This window comes from Trichosurus vulpecula, chromosome 1, assembly GCF_011100635.1.
Source record: "Trichosurus vulpecula isolate mTriVul1 chromosome 1, mTriVul1.pri, whole genome shotgun sequence".
Taxonomy (NCBI): domain Eukaryota; kingdom Metazoa; phylum Chordata; class Mammalia; order Diprotodontia; family Phalangeridae; genus Trichosurus; species Trichosurus vulpecula.
This window is the reverse complement of record NC_050573.1, coordinates 8107454-8127724: the sequence shown is the minus strand read 5'-3', so window position 1 is coordinate 8127724 and position 20271 is coordinate 8107454. Positions and strand designations below refer to the sequence as shown.

General features: G+C 49.3%; 1 protein-coding gene across 1 annotated transcript; it reads right to left on the bottom strand.

Moving 5' to 3' along the window:
* Positions 1-11190: 11190 nt before the first annotated feature.
* TMEM191C (transmembrane protein 191C) lies at positions 11191-20185 on the bottom strand. The gene is made up of 10 exons (XM_036767947.1): positions 19934-20185; positions 14635-14758; positions 14486-14536; positions 13997-14074; positions 13839-13895; positions 13269-13328; positions 13084-13148; positions 12913-12985; positions 12628-12668; positions 11191-12442 (listed from the first exon to the last, which is right to left on the bottom strand). Exons 1-10 carry the CDS (start codon positions 20086-20088, stop codon positions 12244-12246), a joined length of 903 nt encoding a protein of 300 aa, XP_036623842.1. The 5' UTR covers positions 20089-20185; the 3' UTR covers positions 11191-12243.
* Between the last annotated feature and the right edge of the window lie 86 nt (positions 20186-20271).

Sequence of the window (20271 nt, the reverse complement as noted above, 5' to 3'; positions counted from 1 at the left end):
GGAAAAAACAGAAAAGCAATTGCACCATAAAGAGCTACTATGGGGAGCAGGGGAGCTCAAGAAACAATCCCCGAAGACGAGAACGACTCCAAAACATATATAACCAAAACCTCAAAGACAAATACAGTCTGGGAACAAGTTTAGCTAGAATTCCTGGAAGAGATTTTTTTAAAGTTTTGTTTTTATAGAAAATTCAAAATGTTTTAATAAATGGGAGCACAAGAGGGGAAAATGGAAAAAGAAGCGAAAATTGTGTGTAGATTTGGGAAGAAATAACAAGAGGTAAAGACCTTACCTAAGAAAGACACCCCCCCCCCACCCAGGGTGAAACAAGGATGTCCATTAATCACCCCTATTATACAAGTTGGTGCTAGAAATGTTAGCTGTACAATAAGAGAAGAAAAAGAAATTGAAGGAATTAGAATAGGAAAAGAGGAAACTAAGTTATCACTCTTCGCAGATGATACGATAATTTAGAGAATCCTAGAGAAAGAAGTAAAAAACTACTTAAAATAATAAACAACTTTAGCAAAGTTGCAGGATACAAAACAAACTCACATAAATCCTCGGCATTCCTATACATTGCTAGCAAAGCCCAACCGCAAGAGATAGGAAGAGAAATTCCACTTAAAGTTACTACGGACGCTATAAAATATTTGGGAGCTGACCTTCCAAGACAAACCCAGGACCCAAATGAACACAAAGTCAGATTTAAATAAATGGAAAAACATCAGTCGCTCATGATTAGGCTGAGCTAATATAAGGAAAAATGGCAACTCGACCTAAATTAATATACTTATTCAGTGCCATACCAATCAAACTGCCAAAAAATGATTTTACAAATCTGGATAAAGCAATAACAAAATTCATCTGGAAGAACAAAAGGCCCAGAATATATCAAGGGAATCAATAAAAAGAAATGCTAGGGAAGGTGGCCTAGCCATACCAGATATTAAACGGTCCTATAAAACAGCAGTCATCAAAACTACCTGGTACTGGCTAAGAAACAGAGTGGTGGATCAGTGGAATAGGTCAGGTACACAAGACACGGTAGTGAACGATTATAGCAATCTACTCTTTGATAAACCCAAAGAATCCAGCTTCTGGGCTAAGAATTCATTACTTTACAAAAACTTCTGGGAAACCTGGAAAACAGTATGGCAGAAACTGGGCATAGACCAGTATCTTACACCACATAACAAAATAAAGTCAAAATGGGCTCATGATTTAGGAATAAATGCTGATAGTACGAGCAGTTTGGGAGAGCAAGGTATAGTTTACCCGTCAGATTTATGGGAAAGGAAAGAATTCATGTCCCAACAACACATAGAAAGCATTATGAAATGCAAAATGGGTGATACTGATTATGTTAAATTGAAAATGTTTTGTACAAACAAAGCCAATGCAACCAAGATTAGGAGGGAAGCAGAAAATTGGGAAAGAATCTTTACACCCAGTGTCTCTGATAAAGGCTTCATCTCTAAAATGTACAGGGAAATGAGCCAAATTTATAGGAATATAAGTCATTCCCCAATTGAGAAATGGTCAAAGGATACGAACAGGAAGTTTTAAGAAAAAGAAATTAAAAATATCCATAGTCACATGAAAAAATGTTCTAAATCACTACCAATTAGAGAAATGCAAATCAGAACAACTCTAAAGTACCACATCTCTCCTGTCAGATTGGCTGACGTGACAAAACAGGGAAATGATAAATGCTGGAGAGGGTGTGGGAAAATTGGAACACTGTTACAGTTTGTGGAGTTGTGAACTGATCCAGCCATTCTGGAGAGCAATTTGGAACTATGTCCAAAAGGCTGTAAAAACGTGCATACCCTTTGACCCAACAATACCACTTCTAGGGCTGTTTCCCAAAGAGATCATACAAGTGGGAAAGGGACCTGTATGTACAAAAATATTTATAGCAGCTCTTTTTGTGGTGGCAAAGAATTGGAAATCAAGGGGATGCCCATCAACTGGAGAATGGCTGAACAAGTTGTGGCATATGAATGTAATGGAATACTATTGTGCTATAAGAAATGAGGAGCAGATGGACTTCATTATAACCTGGAAAGACTTAGATGAACTGATGCTGAGGGAGGGGAGCAGAACCAGATCATTATACATGATTACAGACGCACAGTATTTGTAAGAACTAACTTTGATAGACTTGGCTCCTCTCATCAATGTGAGGTTCAAAGACAGCTCCAAGAGACTCAAGATGGAAAAAAAAAAAAAAAAAAAAAAAAGCTCTGCACATCCCAAGACAGAATTATGAAGTCTGAATGCAGATGGAGGCAAACTATTTGCTCTCTTTTTTTAACTGATGGAAGAAAGGTAATTTAAGAATCGCTGGACGACCTGAAGGAGGGCCCAGGCAGCGAAGGGCCTTGAAGGCCAAGCAGAACCTTTAATCTTTGACCTTGGAAGCCATAGGGAGCCACTGGAGTTTAGTGGGGGTGGGGGTGGGGACAAGGCATGTGATGTGGTCAGACCTCCACTCTAGGAAAATCACTTTGGTGGCTGAATGGAGGAGGGGCTGGAGGCAGGCAAACACCCACAAGCTCCTGGCATGAAGTGATGAGGGCCTGCACCAAGGTGGGGGCAGGGATAGAGGAGAGAAGAGTCGGAGAGAAATGGGCTATGACTCAGAACTGAGGAGTAATGAACAGACCTGCTGTTTGGCACCAATGCCTTCGTTCAGAGACAGGTCAGGCTCTGAGGTGCAGCTGGAGGTAGACCATCCGCACTGGGAGAGTCCTTCCTAGATGCCATCCCCAGTGTCTGCACACCTCTCTGCCTGTCTGCCTGTGCCAACCTGGGCTGGAAGAGTGACTCATGATTTTTGTTCGTCGGTTTCCTGGGCAGGATTCGGTCTGGTCCATGTGTAGGTGTGTGCGCTGAGGAGTGATGGGGGAGAGTGTGGCAACGCTTCTCCCTGCCCCCCCCCCACCTCCTGTCCTCCAGCCCATCCTCCCCAAGCTGCCCAGAAGCATAAATCTGACTGCTGACACACCATTGGCTCACCATCCCCTCCAGTGTCCGTTCACATCTGGCCCCTTCCTCCTTTTGCATCCCAAGCACTTCTCTGACAGAGATGCACTGGCTTCCTTGTCAGATCCCCAAAAGGGACCCTCCATCTCCCCTCTCCTGGCCTCTGCCCTGGCAGTCCCTCATGCCTGGAGTGTTCCGCCCCATCCCCTCTGCCTCTGGCTTCCTAAAAGCCCCAATCACTAATTCTTTCCCCTCTGAGATGACCTATGTATTCTATATATATTTTTATGTCCCTATATACATATATACATATATATATGTCTCCCCCGTGAGAATGTGAGCTTCCTGAGGGCAGAGATGGCATGTTTGCCTTTCTCTGTATCCTTAGTGCTTAAAACAAGACCTGATATACTGTAGGTGCCTAATAAATGTTGATTGGCCATGCCACCTTGTTTCATAGGAGGCAGATCTGACAAATCCCTGGAGCACATATGCCCAGTTCACCAAACCCTCTGATGTTACTCTCCACTGGTGCTCTGCGACTTACTAAGGTCCTCTCTGAAATTCAATGTCCAAGACTGGACACCGGCTCACACGTGCCAACACCCACAGATATTTTTCAGGAAAACTGTTACTTAGCCAAGCCTGCCCTTCCCCCCACCACCGCCCTTGTACTTTGTGATTTTTGTATAAGACTTTATATTTATACCTATAGAGTTTTATCTTAGATTCAGCCCAATATTCTCAAGACCTTTTTGATCTTGACTCTCTCATCTGCCATGTTCTCTCTGTGTCCCAGCTTTTTATCTCCTACGCACACGCACGCGCGCGCGCACACACACACACACACCCTTTGCAGCATCTCTTCTGCATTTCACCTTTGCCGTATGTCTCATTGATTTCACTTGTGAAGACTCTCTGGTCCCTTTCATCTTTGCAACACATCTCATCAATTTCACCTTTGCAACATCTCTTGCATGTTTAACCCCCTTCTCTCCTCTAACCCTGCCCCTACCCTGGTGCAGACCCTCATCGCCTCACACCTAGAGTGTGGCAATAGCTGCTGGTGGGTCTCTCCCTGCATGGCATGAAGGCGGGTGTATGTCCCCTGACCAGCAACCAGTGATGGAGGAAAGCATGGAAACAGAGGGGGGAACCTGCTGTCCTCCTTGCAGAGATCCTCCCCCCCCCTTCACCTTTGGATCAGCAGACTTTGGCCCTATGCCACATTCTCTACACCCACACAGAAGAAAAAGTCCGAGATCTTGCATAGAGGGGTCATCACAGGAGCCAACTGGCAGTAGTTGATACTTAGTGTGGGGTCGCAGTGGACTGAAGAGACCTGAGCCAGGGGTGGCAAGGACTGTCTCGGGTCCTAGGCTGTATACTGAGTGAGGAGCAAAGAGTAGCTGTGTGGTTGAAACCTGACTACTGACCCTAATGCAGCACTCCCCCAACACCCCCCCACACACACAAAAAGAATCCCATCGTAATGAGCTATTGATGGTTGCAGAGAATCTCAAGACATCAACCGAAAAAAAAAAATCACTCCGAAACATCTACAAGAAAAGCCTCAAAGGAAAACACAACAGTTTGGTACAAATTCAACTAGAATTCCTGGAAACGAAGCAAGAGTTCAGGGTACTTTTTCAAGAGTTTAAAATTAATTTTTTGAATAAAGTAAATGGGACCATTAGAGAACAAAATAGGAAGAGAATTGTGGGAGAAAGGACTGGAAGGGGAATTAACAGCTAGGCACAAGAGATACAAAACAAGCAACAAACTCTGAAAATTAGAATCCACCAAACAGAAAATAACTCCATGAAATAACAAAGAATATTAAAGTCAAATTATGGGAAAAATTGAAGAAAATATAAGTCATTTCACATGAAAAAACAAGTGACCTAGAAAACAAATCAAGAAGAGATAACTGAAGATTCATTGGACTATCTGGAAAGTCCTGAATGAAAAAGAGCCTGGACATCAAATTTCAAGAAAACATAAAACTGCCTACATCTCTTAGAACCAGAAGATAAAATGGAAATATAAAGAATCCATTGATTACCTCCCAAAACTCCAAAATAAGAAACTCTCAAAAATATTATAGTCAAATAGACCAATATCTTACACCATATACCAAAATAAGGTCAAAATGAGTCTATGATCTAGGTATAAAGGCTGATACTATAAGCAATTTGGGAGAGCAAGGAATAGTTTACCTGTCAGATTTATGGAGAAGGGAAGAATTTATGACTAAACAAGAGATGGAGAGCATTATGAAATACAAAATGGGTGATACTGATTATGTTAAATTGAAAAGGTTTTGTACAAAGCCAATGGAACAAAGAGTAGGAGGGAAGCAGAAAATTGGCAAAGAATCTGTGTCTGTGATAAAGGCCTCATCTCTAAAATATGCAGGGAACCGAGTCAAATTTATAGGAATACAAGTCATTCCCCACTTAAGAAATGGTCAAAGGATATGAACAGGCAGTTTTCAGAGGAAGAAATTAAAGATATTTATAGTCATATGAAAAAATGCTCTGAATCACTATTGATTAGAGAAATGCAAATCAAAACAACTCTAAAGTACCACATCTCTCCTGTCAGGTTGTCCAACATGACAAAACAGGAAAATGATAAATGCTGAAGAGGATGTGGAAAAATTGGAACACTGTTACGTTGCTGGTGGAGTTGTAAACTGATCCAGCCATTCTGGTGAGCAATTTGGAACTATGTCCAAAAGGCTGTAAAAACGTGCATACCCTTTGACCCAACAATACCACTTCTGGGGCTGTTTCCCAAGGAGATCATACAAGTGGGAAAGGGACCTGTATGTACAAAAATATTTATAGCAGCTCTTTTTGTGGTGGCAAAGAATTGGAAATCAAGGGGATGCCCATCAACTGGAGAATGGCTGAACAAGTTGTGGCATATGAATGTAATGGAATACTATTGTGCTATAAGAAATGAGGAGCAGATGGACTTCATTATAACCTGGATGGATCTGATGCTGAGGGAGGGGAGCAGAACCAGGAGAACATTATACACAACCACAGACATAGTGCTTCTGTGATGACTAACTTTGATAGACTTGGCTCTTCTCAGCAATACAAGGTTCAAAGACAGCTCCAAAAGATCACGATGGAAAGAGCTATCCACATCCAGAGAAAGAATTATGGCATCTAAATGAAAATTGAGGCAAACTATTTGCTCTTTTTTCTCTCTTTTTTGGTTTTATTTCTTCTTTCTCATGATTCATTCCATTGGACATAATTCTTCTTTACAACTTGACTATTGTGTAAATAAGTTTAATGCGAAGGTATATGTAGAACATATATTGGATCCCATGCCGTATTGCAGGGGGAGGTGGGGAAGGAGAGGGAAAAAATTTGGAACTCAAAAACTTGTGGAACTGTGTTGTAAACCAAAAATAAAAAAATTAAATATTATAGCCAAAATCCAGAGATTCTAGGCTGAAGATAAAACATTGCCAGCAGCAAGAAAGAATTCAAGTACCAAGGAACCACAGTCAAGATCACACATGATTTAGCAACCACTAAGGTCCATGAAATATGATATTCCACTAAGGTCCATGAAATATGATATTCCAGAAGGCAAAGGATATGAGCTCACAGCTAAAAATAACAACCTAGAAAACCTGAGTCTAATCCTACAGGGGAGAAATGAAATGAAAACTTCCAAGCTTTCCTGATGAAAAGACCACAGCTGTATAGAAACTTTGAAATACCAACACAGGCGTCAAAAGAAACAAAGGTAAACATAAGCGACCAATCACAAAAGATTAACCAAGGATAAGCTGTTTACGTTCTAAAATAGACTATGCACGTGCCCCTCCAAACCCTATATTATTAGGAGTCCTAGAGGAAGTCAAGTAAGACAGAGGACCAGACAGTGGTTTTGATTATCTTAAAAGAAGAAAGGAATGGGATGGGGAGAGAGCTGAGACAGAAAAGGGGGAAAGTTCTCTCACATAATAGGGAGAACAAATAGACATCTATACAGAGAGGATGGGGTTTGGAGAGAGTGACGCTTTACCCTCACTCACTTTCTTCTGAACTGCTCAGAGGAGTGAACATACACACAGCTGGATGCAGAAATACAGGAAGACAGGAAGGAAAGAGGACAAGAGGAAATTAGAGAGAAGGCAGATTAAGAGAGGGATTCTTCCTGAGCAAAACAAATTCTTTCCCCCCACTTAATAGTGTTTAAATTTTTTCCAATTACATGTAAAGATAATTTTCAACATTCACCTTTATAAGATACTGAGTTTCAAATTTTTTTTCTCCCTCCTTCCCCTCCCTTCCCCAAGATGGTATAGGCTATACGTGTAAAATCATATTAAACATATTTCCACACTAGTCATGTTGTGAAAGAAGAATCACAAAAAATTACAACAACAAAAAGGAGCAGATAGTCTGCATTCAGACGCCATCCTTCTTTCTCCGGATGTGGACGGCATTTTCCATCATGAGTCTTTTGGAGTTGTCTTAGATCCCTGCATTGCTGAGAAAAGCTAAGTCTATCATAGCTGGTCATCAAACAATGTACAAAACAAATTCTAACGATGCAGGGTAGAATGTGAAGAGGCATTTAAAAAGAAAAAGAGGATAAGATTAAGCTCTGGGTGAGGGAAAGAGAAAGGTAGAAAAGTAGTAGTAGATTGGCCCTCTCTCATCACCCTCTTCTGATTTATAAAGAGGGAGAGAAGAAACTGGTTGGAGTAATTAATGAATCATGAATTATTCATATAATTCATTATATGAATTAATAATAATGGTGTAAAGAAAGAAAAACCACTTTGGAAGCCTTAAGAACTCTAATCAATGAAGTGACCAACCATAAATCCAGAAGGCGAATCATGAAGTCTGCTACCCACCCGCCAGATGGGGGATGGACTTGGTGGGGAGGGGGCAGTGCAGAATGAGACACACCTAACATATAAAGTGCTTTGCAAACCTTAAAGCATTATTTAAATGTGGCCATTCCATGGCCAATGTGAGAAGTTTTTTTTGATTATGTTTCTTAAAATGTGTGTGTGTTTTAAATGAGGGAAGTAGGTAGGAAAATATTTTTTAATTGAATAACTAAGTAGGGGGGGAAACACTCCATATGCTCTATGGTCCAGCCAAATTGGCCCCACCATTCTTTTCAAATGATACGCTCCATCTTGTCTCCATGCCTTGGCACACCTTGTCCAATGTCGTCTTTCTTTGTTACTACTTCTTCAATTGGCCTTCAATGCTCCACTCAAACACCACATCGATTCCCTATCTACCCTCCCAGCAGCTGGTGCTTCCTCACCAAAATGACAGGGTCTTTATTTTGTGGCTGGTTATGGTGTCTTTTCCAGTGAAGTGGGAGGTTCCCAGAGACAGATTGCCTAATTGAATCTCTGTGTCACTAGCACCTGGCACTGGGTAGGGCTTTGAAAAGGCTTGATTGACAAGATTGATGTTGGGTCTCAGTTTCCTTCCCTGTTAAATGAGGTTGTTGAGCTAGGTGGCCTCTGGGATCTTGGTCTGTGCTCCTGTGACCCAGTAGCTGTTGAGGCCAGCACCATCCATGTCCGGTCTTGGGTCCAGCAACCCAGGAGAACCCAAACTTGCAAAGGACCATCAGGAAGCTTGCTCCCAAAAGGCCTTGCCCATGATCCTCTTCAGAAATCCATGTCTGAAATCACAGACCTGACCATGTCCTGGCACGACCAGGCTGAGCCTGCCTGGGGCCACCAAGGCCCTGCCCTCACCAATCTCCTTCACTAGCAGTCCACGAAAGAGCTCAGACACGGAATGAGGCCTGGGCCCCGTGGGCCTCCCATGGGCAGAGGACAGTGAAGAGGAAGCCTGACTTCTCAGAACATCCCAGCTCCTCTGACTCACACACTGGACTGTGTTCCTCATCCCTCCCTCCCTGGCTGCTGAGGAGCTCATCCTTTGTAAGGGGCCCTCTTACAAGGAGCATTCCACGATAATCCATAGGATGACAGACCCCAAGCTGGACAGGCCCACTGGTCCAACTTCCTTGTTTTTACAGAGGATGACATTGAGGCCCATGGAGGGAGAGGGACCTGACCAAGGTCACACAGCTAGTAAAGGAAAGTAGGATTTGAACCCAGGTTTTCTGACTCCAAAGCCAGGGTTCTTACAAAGCTGCCTCCTCTTGTGCTTTTAGCACCCAATTTGGGGGATCTAAAGTTACGTCCTTCTCGCGCCCCTACCCACCGTAGACTTGTTAAAGGCAGCTGAACAATATCTCTTCCCACCCAGCCCAGCAATTGGCACATAGTAAACATTTGTTGAAATAAACAAATGAACCAGAGGAAAGGGGACCAGGGGTAGCAGGGCTGGTCAAGGACTGGTGCCCTCTGCTCTCAGGAGATCATAGCAGAGCCCCCCATTCTACAGATGAGGAAACAGGCCCACAGAGGGTCACAGTTAGGAAGGGGGAGATGATGAAAGCAGCTTTGTGAGTTAGTTCTTGGATGAATGGCGTGGCTGACTGGACACCCCGCCTCCCCAGGCCCCCGCCCCTGTACCTTCAGCACTGGGGTTTTCCTTACCCTTGCTTGATGTCAAAACCAGCGGGAACCCTTCCAGTGTCCTGCCCCAAGGGAGGGTCAAAGTTGCAGGGGCAGATTTTGGCTTGATGTAAAGAAGAACTCCCTCCCAGTAAAAGCCACCCTTTCAAAGTACTCTGGCTTGCCTAGAGAAGTGGTGAGCTCCCCAGCACAGGTGCTCTGCAAGCAGAGGCTGGATGCTCACAAGTAAATGATGATGCCAAAGGAATTGTTTTCAGGTATTAGCTGGGCTTTGTGGCTCCTGGGGTCCCTCCCACCCAGAAAATCTAGGATTCTCTGACTGTTTTGGGTAGGAAGGGAAGGGAGGACACCGGGGGAGAGCCTGAGGGCTGCAGGGTAGGCCAGAGAGGAGTGAAACACGGATGGCGGCAGCCAGAGAAGGAAGAACCACTTTGGGCCGGTCCAGGGGCCTCCAGGTGAAAAACAAAGGGACCCCAAAGGAGACCAGGCACAGAACAGCTGGTGGTGATTCCTGCACAGCCTGGGCCTTGGGCTGGGGGCCATGTCAGGAAGTGCCTTCTCTGTGTGTGTGTGCACTCACACACATTCACATGCACTCACACATTTGCACACTGTAGTAACAATTAAGTAGGGACTTTCTTACTTTTTAAAAATGATTAATTCAGTGTCTTTGATTGTCTTACTAGGTGCTAAGCCCCAGGCCCAAACCCCTATCTATTAGGTGCTGAGACTATGTGGGTGTGAATTGGTAACTAAGGTGGGGCCCCCCCTGGGCCCAATGAAAGGAGGTCTGATTATATCTTCACTCCCAAGTAGGCCCCAAACCCCTAGCTATTAGGTGCTAAGTGGGTGTGGGCATGAAGCCCTCAAGGTCCTAGGGGGAGGTGCTAACTCCAGAGCCAACAGTAAGAGCTTAAGTTCTGGTGGCTCAGATGACGTTTGATGATGGCTAAAGAGTGCATAAAAAGGGAAGACAGAGCTATTTGCTTAGGGCTCTCACTCCTGGAGGCGGGGGACCCTGGGCAGCTGCTCTAAGGGCCTTCCCGCTGAACTCAGATGTTGATGGTTTTCTTGGTAACTATGAATTGTATTGGGTGTGTTCATAATTTGTTTGGATTTGCTCTGAAGTTCAGGGTGCTGGCTTTTTCCCCTGAACTAAGTGAACAGTATTTGTATGCTGAATTAAAGTAAGATTGTTAACCCCTTAACGTTGCTTTCCTGAGTAAAGCAGATCAAAAGAACCTGGGCTTTTGCAGTGTTCTGTGAGCTGGTTGTTGGTGGTTTTTCACCCCCACAGCAGCTGCTAGCCGGACTGTTGAAACAGACACACATGCACTCATGCTTACACACACACTCACTTATGTAAGTGTGCATGCACTCACACATTTACACCCACATACACCCCCTCACACATGTATGTGCTCACACATTCACACACACACACATGCACACACACTCATGACACATTCACACACATGCACTCACTCATGACACACATTCACAAATACTCGACATTCACATTCACATAAACATGCACTCACACATGTATGCACACATAATGCACTCACACACACTCATGACACATTCACACACACATGCACTCACACACACATACACATGTACGCACGCACCCATCTCCAATTTGAGCCCAGATCCATTAATCCACGATCAATATAGGGACACACACAATCCATGGAGTACAGGGAGAGATTTCAGCCCTGTCCCTGAAGTCAAAGTCAGAGCCAAGAACTGGGAGAGAGTGAAGAGATGTGTAAGACATGGGATGGATGACTGAGGTGGGAATGGGAGGGAACACAATGGAGCTACAGATAAGGGTTTGGGGTGGAGTGGGGATGGGGACAGGAAGAAGAGGCAGACACGGGAAGGGGCTAAGTATGGGAAAACGGGTCAGGGGCTTGGCTGGGGTGGGCTGGAGGGCATCTGGGTTGAGGATGAGACGGTGAAGAATCAGTTGTGACCATGGGTTCAGGGGTGGGGGAAGAACGGGCTTGGCTAGGGAAGGAAGCTGGCATGGGGTAGGATTGGGTTGGACTGGTCACAGGGTTGTAGATGAGAGGAGAGGGTTATGGGGGATGAGTGTGGGGCGGGACCAGGCTGAGCTGGAGACCGGAGGGGAGTGTTGGGTTCGATTATTAAGGGCTGGAATGAAGTAGGGATGAGATGAGATTGGGAGGAGATGGAGGGGAGAGTTGGGAGCTGGGATGCGACCGAGAAGACAGTGGGATGGAAGGGGAGGAGGTGGGGAGAATGGGAACATGGTGACAACGGAATGAGATCGGGCTAGGAAGCAATGGGGAGAGAAGAGGGGAATGGGGAAGATTGGAATTGGAGGGAGCTGGGATGGCAAGATGAGGAGAGGTCTTGAAATAGGAAGAGGAGAGAGGGATGGGGAGAAGGGGATGATGGGAAGAGGGAGGGGACGGGCCAGGAGGGTAGAGGGGGAGGTGAGGAGAGGGGAGATTGGCTGAGGTGGGCCTGGGCTAGGGTGCGGATAGGCTAAGATGGGAGGAGATGGAGAAGGGGTTTAGGTGAGAATAGGCTAGGTGGGGGCGGGGCTGGGCCGAGGTGGGACGGAGCTGGAGCTGAGACAGGGTGGGGCCTGGGCGGGGCTGGGACACTACCAATGAGGAGGATGAGATGAAAAGGGTCAGGGCTGCCTCCGGCCAGGCCTAAGTGGGCAGCAGGTTGTTGGTCTGGAGTTCAAGCAGAGGCGAAAGGGTGTATCGCAAACGGCGGAAGGTGCCCTGGGAGCACAGGCCAGAGAGGGCTTCTCGGATGGCATTGGGATTGATCAAGTTAAGGTAGAAGAGGGGCAGGCTCAGGAACCACAGGGGAAGCAGCAGCCGAAGCCCTAGGATGGCCAGGAGCCTGTGGGGGGTCAGAGGTCAGGGTTCAGGGTAGGGGAAGTGCGGCCTAGGCTAAGGTCAGTCCGGGAGGGGTCAGAGAAGTGTGGTTAGGGCTGGGGTGGGGGTGGGGTGGGTCTGGGGTCAGGAAGAGGACAATGAGGAGGGAGGAAGGATATCCTTGCAGCCCCAGCCCCAGCTCCTCCTCACCTGAGCCCTGACAGATGCCCAGGGCCGTTGAGCCTGTTTTCCTGCCAAAGGAAGGAAAGTGCATTGTGAAAGGACAGCCCAGAATGGATCCCAGGCTGCAGTGGGCGGAGCTGGGCATCCAGGGCCCCAGTTTGGGTCAAAGGCCTCTCACTGCCTGGCCTCTCCTCTCCAGGCATTGTGAGGAGGGCAGTGGACCCAGGGGCCACCGAGGTCTGAGGCTGGGCCAGGGTCTGGTCTCCACGGACCTCGCTCCCCGCAAGCTTCCCTCCCTCCCTTCCTACTCACACAATTGGCTTCAGCGACCTCCTCCATGAGGGAGCCTGGGGTTTTGGCCATGGGGGAAATCTGCCCGGGGTTCCTGCCAAGAACAGGACCGGAGGCAGAGGCTGAACTGGGCCCTGGGTCCGGCCCCCCAGCCAGCCCCAGCCCGTTCCCCTCCAGGCTGAGGGAACTTACAGATCTGTCCCTTCTCGAGGGGCGTCCAGGACAGAGGCCACTTCCATCACCTTGATCTGGAGCTCCTGCCGCCAAGGGGGGAGGGGCACCACTTCACTGCCTCGGAAGGAGCCAGATGGGGGTGGGGGTGGGGACCCTGGACCGGGGCGGGGGCGGGGGAAATTGGAAGAGGGGGATGGCCGCACCTGGAGAACCCCGCTCTGCTCCTGGAAGCTGGCCCAGGCCTCTTCCTTCTGCACGACTCCCTAGTAGGAGGCGTCGGAAGGGTGGTTAGAAACCTAGCAGCTGCTCGGATCTGGCTCCCAGAGACACAGACGGACCCCCACTGGAAGCCTGACCACCCCCCCCCCCCATGCACAGACAGACGGACCCAGGCCCAGACTGACAGATACAGGCCCACGAACGGACCCCCACTGGAAGCCTGACCCGCCCCCCCCCCCCCCCCCGCCCCGCGCCAAATGCACAGACAGACGGACCCAGGCACACAAACGGACCTCCACTGGAAGCCTGACCTCCTCTCCCATGCACAGACAGATGGACCCAGGCCCAGACTGACAGATACAGGCACACGAATGGACCCCCACAGGAAGGCTGAACCCCCCCGCCAATGCACAGACAGACGGACCCAGGCACACAAACGGACCCCCACAGGGAGTCTGAACCCGCCCTCCCCTGCACACACACACACACACACACACGCACACGCACGCACGCACTCGCAATCACATACACTCGCACACACCACTCACACTCACCTTCTGGATCCCCTCCGCCTGGAGGGCGAATCTCGACTCCATTATCTCCTGCTGTTTCTACACAAAGGCCAGACCAGCCTGGGTCAGTCACTTCTCGGCCTAGGCCGGAGCCCCGCCGGGGGTCCCTCCCCTCCCCCGCCCCGGCGCCCTCCCCCCACCTGTAGGCTCAGCAGCTCCGCCTGCAGGCGCCGGTTCTGCCTCCGCTGACACTGCTGCTCCCCACCGTAGTAGAAAAGCTGCCGGACAGAGGAGACGAATGGGGTCTGGGGGAGGCCGGGAGAGCCGGGGAGGGGATGTCCAACTACAGTCTCAAGCGCTCTCGCATCTTTCTGGGGCCGGGGGACGAGAGGCGCAAAGGGAAGTAGGGAAACTACTTCAGGTCGTAATGTAGTCCACACGCACCCCATTTACAGTTGGGGAAACTGAGGCTTGGAGAGGGAAAGGGCCTCAGAAACCACACAGTCCTCGCCTTCCTGCCCCCTTACCCGCCGTCATATGCCCCAGAGAAGCCTAGTGACGTGCCCAGGGGCACACGGAGGAAGGAGCGGGCTGGCCTTTGGGCGGGCCCCGGCCCCTGCGCTCAGCTGTCGCTTTAGCCTCCCAGACATCTCCCCTCCTCGCATCCCCCGCCCCCCAGCACCCGGTACCTGGCTGGAAAGCTCTTCCCATTCTTCTTGAAGTAACTGGTTGCTCCTCTCCTGAAGAAGAGCCAGTGGGCTGAGAGTCAAGGAAGGGGCAGGGTCTGGGCTCCAGTCCCCTGCCCCCCAGCCCCAGCCCCGGCTCCCCGGCCCCTCACCAGGATAAGCTTTTGCTCGGCGGCATCAGCGATGAGCTCCAGGGTGCGGGCTGCTCGGCTCTTGACCACGTCCTCGGCCTCCCCTCGGAGGGCCCCTGCCGCCTGGTTCAGCCTCCGCTGGAGGCTACGGGAGGGAGGCGCTGAGCATAAGGAGGGGCCGGGACCAAGGGTGTGGGAGAGGCTGGAGGCTGCCTCTCCTCTGAGCCAACCCAGCAGGTTATTAAGCACCTACTGTGTACCTGGCTGTACTGAGAACTGGGGGCACCGAGCTAAAAAAACTGCCCACCCGCCTTCTGCCTCAACCCCCTCGTTCAATGCAACCGGCATTTAGGAAGCCGCTCCTGAGTACCAAGCCCCGGGCTAGATCTGGAGAGAGCCAAACAGAACAAGCGGAAGAATCGAGCCTCTCCTCTTCCTCTTCTTCTTCCTTCCCTTCCTCTTCCTCCTCTTCTTCCTTCGCTTCCTCCTCCTCTCTCTCCTCTTCCTCCCTCCTGTCTCCTCTTCCTCCTTTTTCTCCTGTTCCTCTCTTCTTTCTCTTCTTCCTTTTTCTCCTTTCTCCTCGTCTTCCTCCGCTACCTCCTCCTCTCCCTCCTCTTCCTCTCCTCCTCTTCCTCCTTTTCCTTTCCTTCTTCCTCTTCTCCCTTCTCTTCCTCCTCTCCCTCCTCCTCTTTTCCTCCTTCTCTTCCTTCTCTTCCTCCTCTTCCTCTTCCTCCTCCTTTTCCTCCCCCTCTGCCTCCCTCCAAGGTCCCTCCATCTGCCCTGTATGTGTTGGGGACTTGTGCCAGCCTGCACCTATGAGAGCACAGAGGGACAGGCAGTGCCATCTCCTCTGGCCCGGGGGCATTCTGGGTTGGGGTCCCAGCCAGAGGAAGCAGGTGTATCTAGGCTGCACTGGGACTTCTGGAGATTGTCAGAGAATTCGAGAAGAGCTGAGGGAGGGGGCCGAAGTGTCCAGGACAAAGGAGGACAGCTATGGGATCCGTCAATCTGTCATCTCATTGGACTGAGGAGCAGGGATTCCCACCCACCACCCCTTTGTAGCAAGCTGCTCTGGGCTCCTTCCCAACAGACCCAGCTGAGCTGTGCCCCCACAGCCCCTCTGGTGAGATTCGAGGCCCTTTCTCCCTGGAGGTCTCCCAGTCAAGTCAGGATGGCCACTTGTCAGGGATACTGGAGAGAGGCTCCAAATTAGAGCCATGTGACCTAACCTGTGCCTCAGTTTCTTCATCTGTCAAGTGCGACTAACAGCCCCTGTCGTGCCTACCTCATGAGGATCAAATAACACAGTGTATTGAAAGTGTGTCCCTGTTAAGTTCCAGGGTGGCCTCAGAGGTCCCTCCCACTGCTATGACATCTGGGATTCTTGTCTAGGGATGAGATGGCAGCTTGTGTGGAAAGCCTGATTTGGCCTCAGAAGATCTGACTGAAGGCCCCGAGCTCCAAGCTAGAAAAAAGGGGACTTGGGGGGCCCTGGAATGGGGCAGCTGGGATCATCAAAACCAATCATGGCTGCCTAGCCTCACTTTCTCAGGGGAAGGCTGCCTACATCCTGGGTCTGCATTACAGCAAAGGTAAGTGACCAAGTCTCCCACTGGTAAACATGAGGGCGAGACGGCGAGGTCTAGAAGGTGGCATGGTTAGAGGTGCGTTCAGGCCCAAAGATGCCAAGCTGAGGGAAGGTTTTCAGCTGGGATCAAGCCACCCCCCTATTCACTAAATTTCAGCAGGCTGTGGGAATGGCTGGAACCCAACAGGAGTTGGCAGCTTGGTGGGAGAGCCCCGGCCCCTGTAACCCCAGGGCTCTGTCCTTGGCACCGTCCTGTTCAGAATGTTTAAGGGCTGATGATGCCAAAAAGAGGCATTCCAGATGGCAGAACCGGGACCCACAAAGGACTTCAACAAGCTAGAATCCAGTAAGATGAAATTTGGGGACTGTCACCATCATCTTCCGAGGAACATACCAGAATCTCCCTGGGGAAGAAGTGGGGGCTGGCACCTTCTCTGCATCAGAGAGTGTCATGAGTAAGAAGGAAAGTGATGGGTTAGGGGTGAGACAGAGCCCAGATGCTCCTGGCTCTGGGGCCCCAACTCTTGGGCTGCTCTCTATTCAGCCTCTCTTTGGGAAGGTGAAAGCTAAGAAGGCTCCGTTGATTTTTGAAAAAAAAAATTATTGCAAGTTCCACTGAATGAGAAAACAATCCATTGGGAAAAGCCTGGGGGTGCTCGGTGGGCCACTCTCAGTCAGACTCCACAGAGTGGTTTGGCCATCAAGAAGGCCCTACCAAGCCAGTCACAGCCTTAGAAGAAGAGAGGTGTGCAAAGATGAAGCGCTGTTCACAACTCTGGCTTCTGTTTGAGGAGAAAGCTGGCAGATGAGTTTCCAGAGGAAAATCTCAGGATGGCCTGGAACCCTTGGCACATGAGGGTCAGTTGAAGGAACCGATTTCACTTAGGCTGGAGAAGAGAAGGCTTGGGGTGGGGGTGGGGAGGAGTGGGGCAGGGAATAATCGCTGCTTTCAAGTATCTGGAGGGATGCCCTGGGAAAGAAGAGTCAGTTGGTCCTGCTTAGCCTCAGAGGGCAGACAGACACCTCACTCGGAGGTGAATCGCCATTCACTAGAAACACTGTCCAACAGCTGGGGCCTTCCAAAGCTTTCTGAAGGCAAACACTGTCTTGTTTTCATCTTGGAATTTCCAGAGCCTGACACATAGCAGGTGCCTGAAATCTGCTTATTGGACGGATAACAAGTCTCTGAACCCCAACCCTGATTCTCAGCTGAAAACTGCCTCCTATTTCACTGAAAAATTGACGGAGGGCTCTCTCTTCTGCCCTGTTCCTTATCTCCCATCCCCCAGATGCCTTCAGCACCTCCCTCCTCCTCCACCCCGTCTCACATGATGAGGTGACCCTTCTCCTCGACACGTACCAGTGACCCCGTGCCAGCAGATTGACCCAGGTCAGCCCCTTTCTCACACTTAGCTTCAGTCTTTCCCTGTCTACTGGACACCTCCCTAACTGCCTCCGAGATGCCCATGGCCCCTCTTCCTCAAAAACCCCTCCCCTGACCCATCTGTCCCCACTAACAGCCCTCATCAGTCCTGTCTTTGGGCAGTTTCTCCGTTGGGGGCCTCCATTTCCTCTCCTCTTACTCACTTAGCTCTCTCCAGTCTGGGGTCCAATGGGACAGCTCTGTCCAACGAGTGCCCTTTCAGTTACCAAACTCAGTGGACTTTTCTTCACCTGCATTCACCTCGACCTCCCTGCAGCCTCTGACCCTGGTCATCACTCTCTCCTCCTTGAGACTCTCTTGTCTCTAGGTTTTCAAGACCTCTCCCCCCCTCATCTCTCCCTCTCTCCACCCCCCCCTTCTTTATCTCTCCTGGTTCTCCTCTTACCTCTCTGACCACTCCCTTGTCTCCTCCTCCAGCTCACCCCCTCAGGGTGTCCCTCAGGGCTCAGTCCTGGGCCCCCTTCTCTTCTCCAGCTATGCATCAATGGATGATCTTATCAGCTTCCATGGATTTAATGACTCCAATCTACCTTTTCTGCCCGTCTCTCTATTAACTGTATATCCAGTAGAAGCCTTAAATTCAGTAACTTCAAGACAGAATAATTCTCGTTCTTTTCTCTCCCAATCCCTCAATCGCTCCCACCTTTCCTACTGCTGTCCAGGAGAGCGCCCTCTTCCCAGTCCCTCAGTCTCCCAACCCAGGGATTCCTATCTCCCCCCTACCGCATATCCAATATGGTGCCAAGGCCTCTCCATTTCACCTTTGTGACATCTCTCATCAATTTCACCTCTGCATCATCTCTCATCAATTTCACCTTTGCATCATCTCTCATCAATTTCACCTTTGCATCATCTCTCATCAATTTCACCTTTGCATCATCTCTCATCAGTTTCACCTTTGCATCATCTCTCCAATATTCCCCTCTTCTCTGACGGTCATGGCCCCCACCCTGGTCCAAGCTATCATCACCTCACACCTGGATTATTGCAATAGCTTGGGGTGGGGGGTCCTGCCTGCCTCCAGTCTCTCCCCGCTCCAGTCCATCCTCCATTCAGGAGCCAAAATGATTTTTCTAAAGCTCAGGTCTGACCATGTCAACCCCATATCCTATAAACTCCAATGGCTCCCTATGGCCACCAGCAACAAATACAAAATGCTCTGACTTTCAAAGCCCTTCATCACCTGTCCTGTCCTACCTTTCCCGTCTTCTCACACCTTACTCCCCACCATGTCCTCTTCCATTCAGTGACCCCTGACCTCCTGGCTGTTCCACAAATAAGACCCTCCATCTCTTGGCTCTGGGCATTCTCTCTGGCTGTCCCCCATGCCTGGAATGTTCTCCCTCCTCCAATGGCTTCCTTTAAGTCCCAACAAAAATCCTACCTTCTACAAGAAGCCCTCTAGTGACCTCTCAATCCCAATGTCTCCATTTGCTGTTTTCCTGTACGGTAGCTGGCTTTTTTGTTTTAGATTATAAGCTCCTTGAGCGCTTTTGTCTTTTTTTTGTACCCCAAGCTCTTGGCACAGTGCCTAGCATACAGTAGGTGCTTAATAAATGTCTATTTCCTATAGGCAGGGACTGTTTGTGGTTTTCCCTTGTATTCCCCCAGAGCCAAGCATAGAGTACGCCCTGGATAAATAATTGTTGACTGATTGAGAGTGAGAACTGGATCTTCTCTCTTCTTCATTTCCCCAGCGCCAAGCATACAGCAGGTGCTTAATAAAGGTTCAGTAAATATTCCCTCAAGTGCCCATTACCCACACTTAGTAAATTTCTCCCTCAAGGCCTCTCTTCCACACACACACTTGAAAACTTCTTGGGGTCTGGGCTATGGATATTTCTAGCAATGCCTGTTATGTAAAAATGAAAAACCACAATAAAATTTTAAAAAATTTTAAAATAGGAGCAGCTAGGTGGTGCAGCAAGTAGAGCAATGGCCCTGGAGTCAGGAGGACCTGAGTTCAAATCCGGCCTCAGACACTTGACACAGGTACTAGCTGTGTGACCTTGGGCAAGTCACTTAACCCCAATTGCCCTGCCTTTTCCCCTCCAAAAAAAATTTTTTTAAAAAAGAAATGCAAAAACTGAGTCTCAGTTTACCCAGATGAACCACACCAGAGGGTCTCTCAGGCTCCTCCCCAGCTCTAGAACCTTAAGATTCTATTAAGGCTACATGGCCTGAGGCCCCTCCCAGCCTAGATGGGTGCCTCCTCCTCCTTCCCTCTCCCCCTGCCCCTCCCAGCTCCTAATTCCAGGGGTTCCTGAGGTGAGGGAGGGGAGGCTCACCTGCGCTCTTGCTCCCTCAGGCCCCTCAGTTTCAGAACCAGTTTATCACTCTCTGTCTCCAGGATCCTCATAAACTCCTCCAGCTCCTGCTTCTTCAGCCTTCCATCTCTGTTGTCCTTCTGAAGCTGCAGCAGGATCTCTTCAGCTTCTGCCATGTGTCTGGCCGGCCAGATGCCCTCCTTGCCGTGCCTGGCCCAGCCTGGCCCTGATCAAGCCCTCCGTGCCCAGGCCAGCTCTGCCCTGGCCCATTCTGAGGGGTCATCAGGCATCACAATGCCCTGGGCCCCACCCCAGCCTCCTTCCGGGGCACAAGGCTTGGCACACTGTAGGCACTTCAT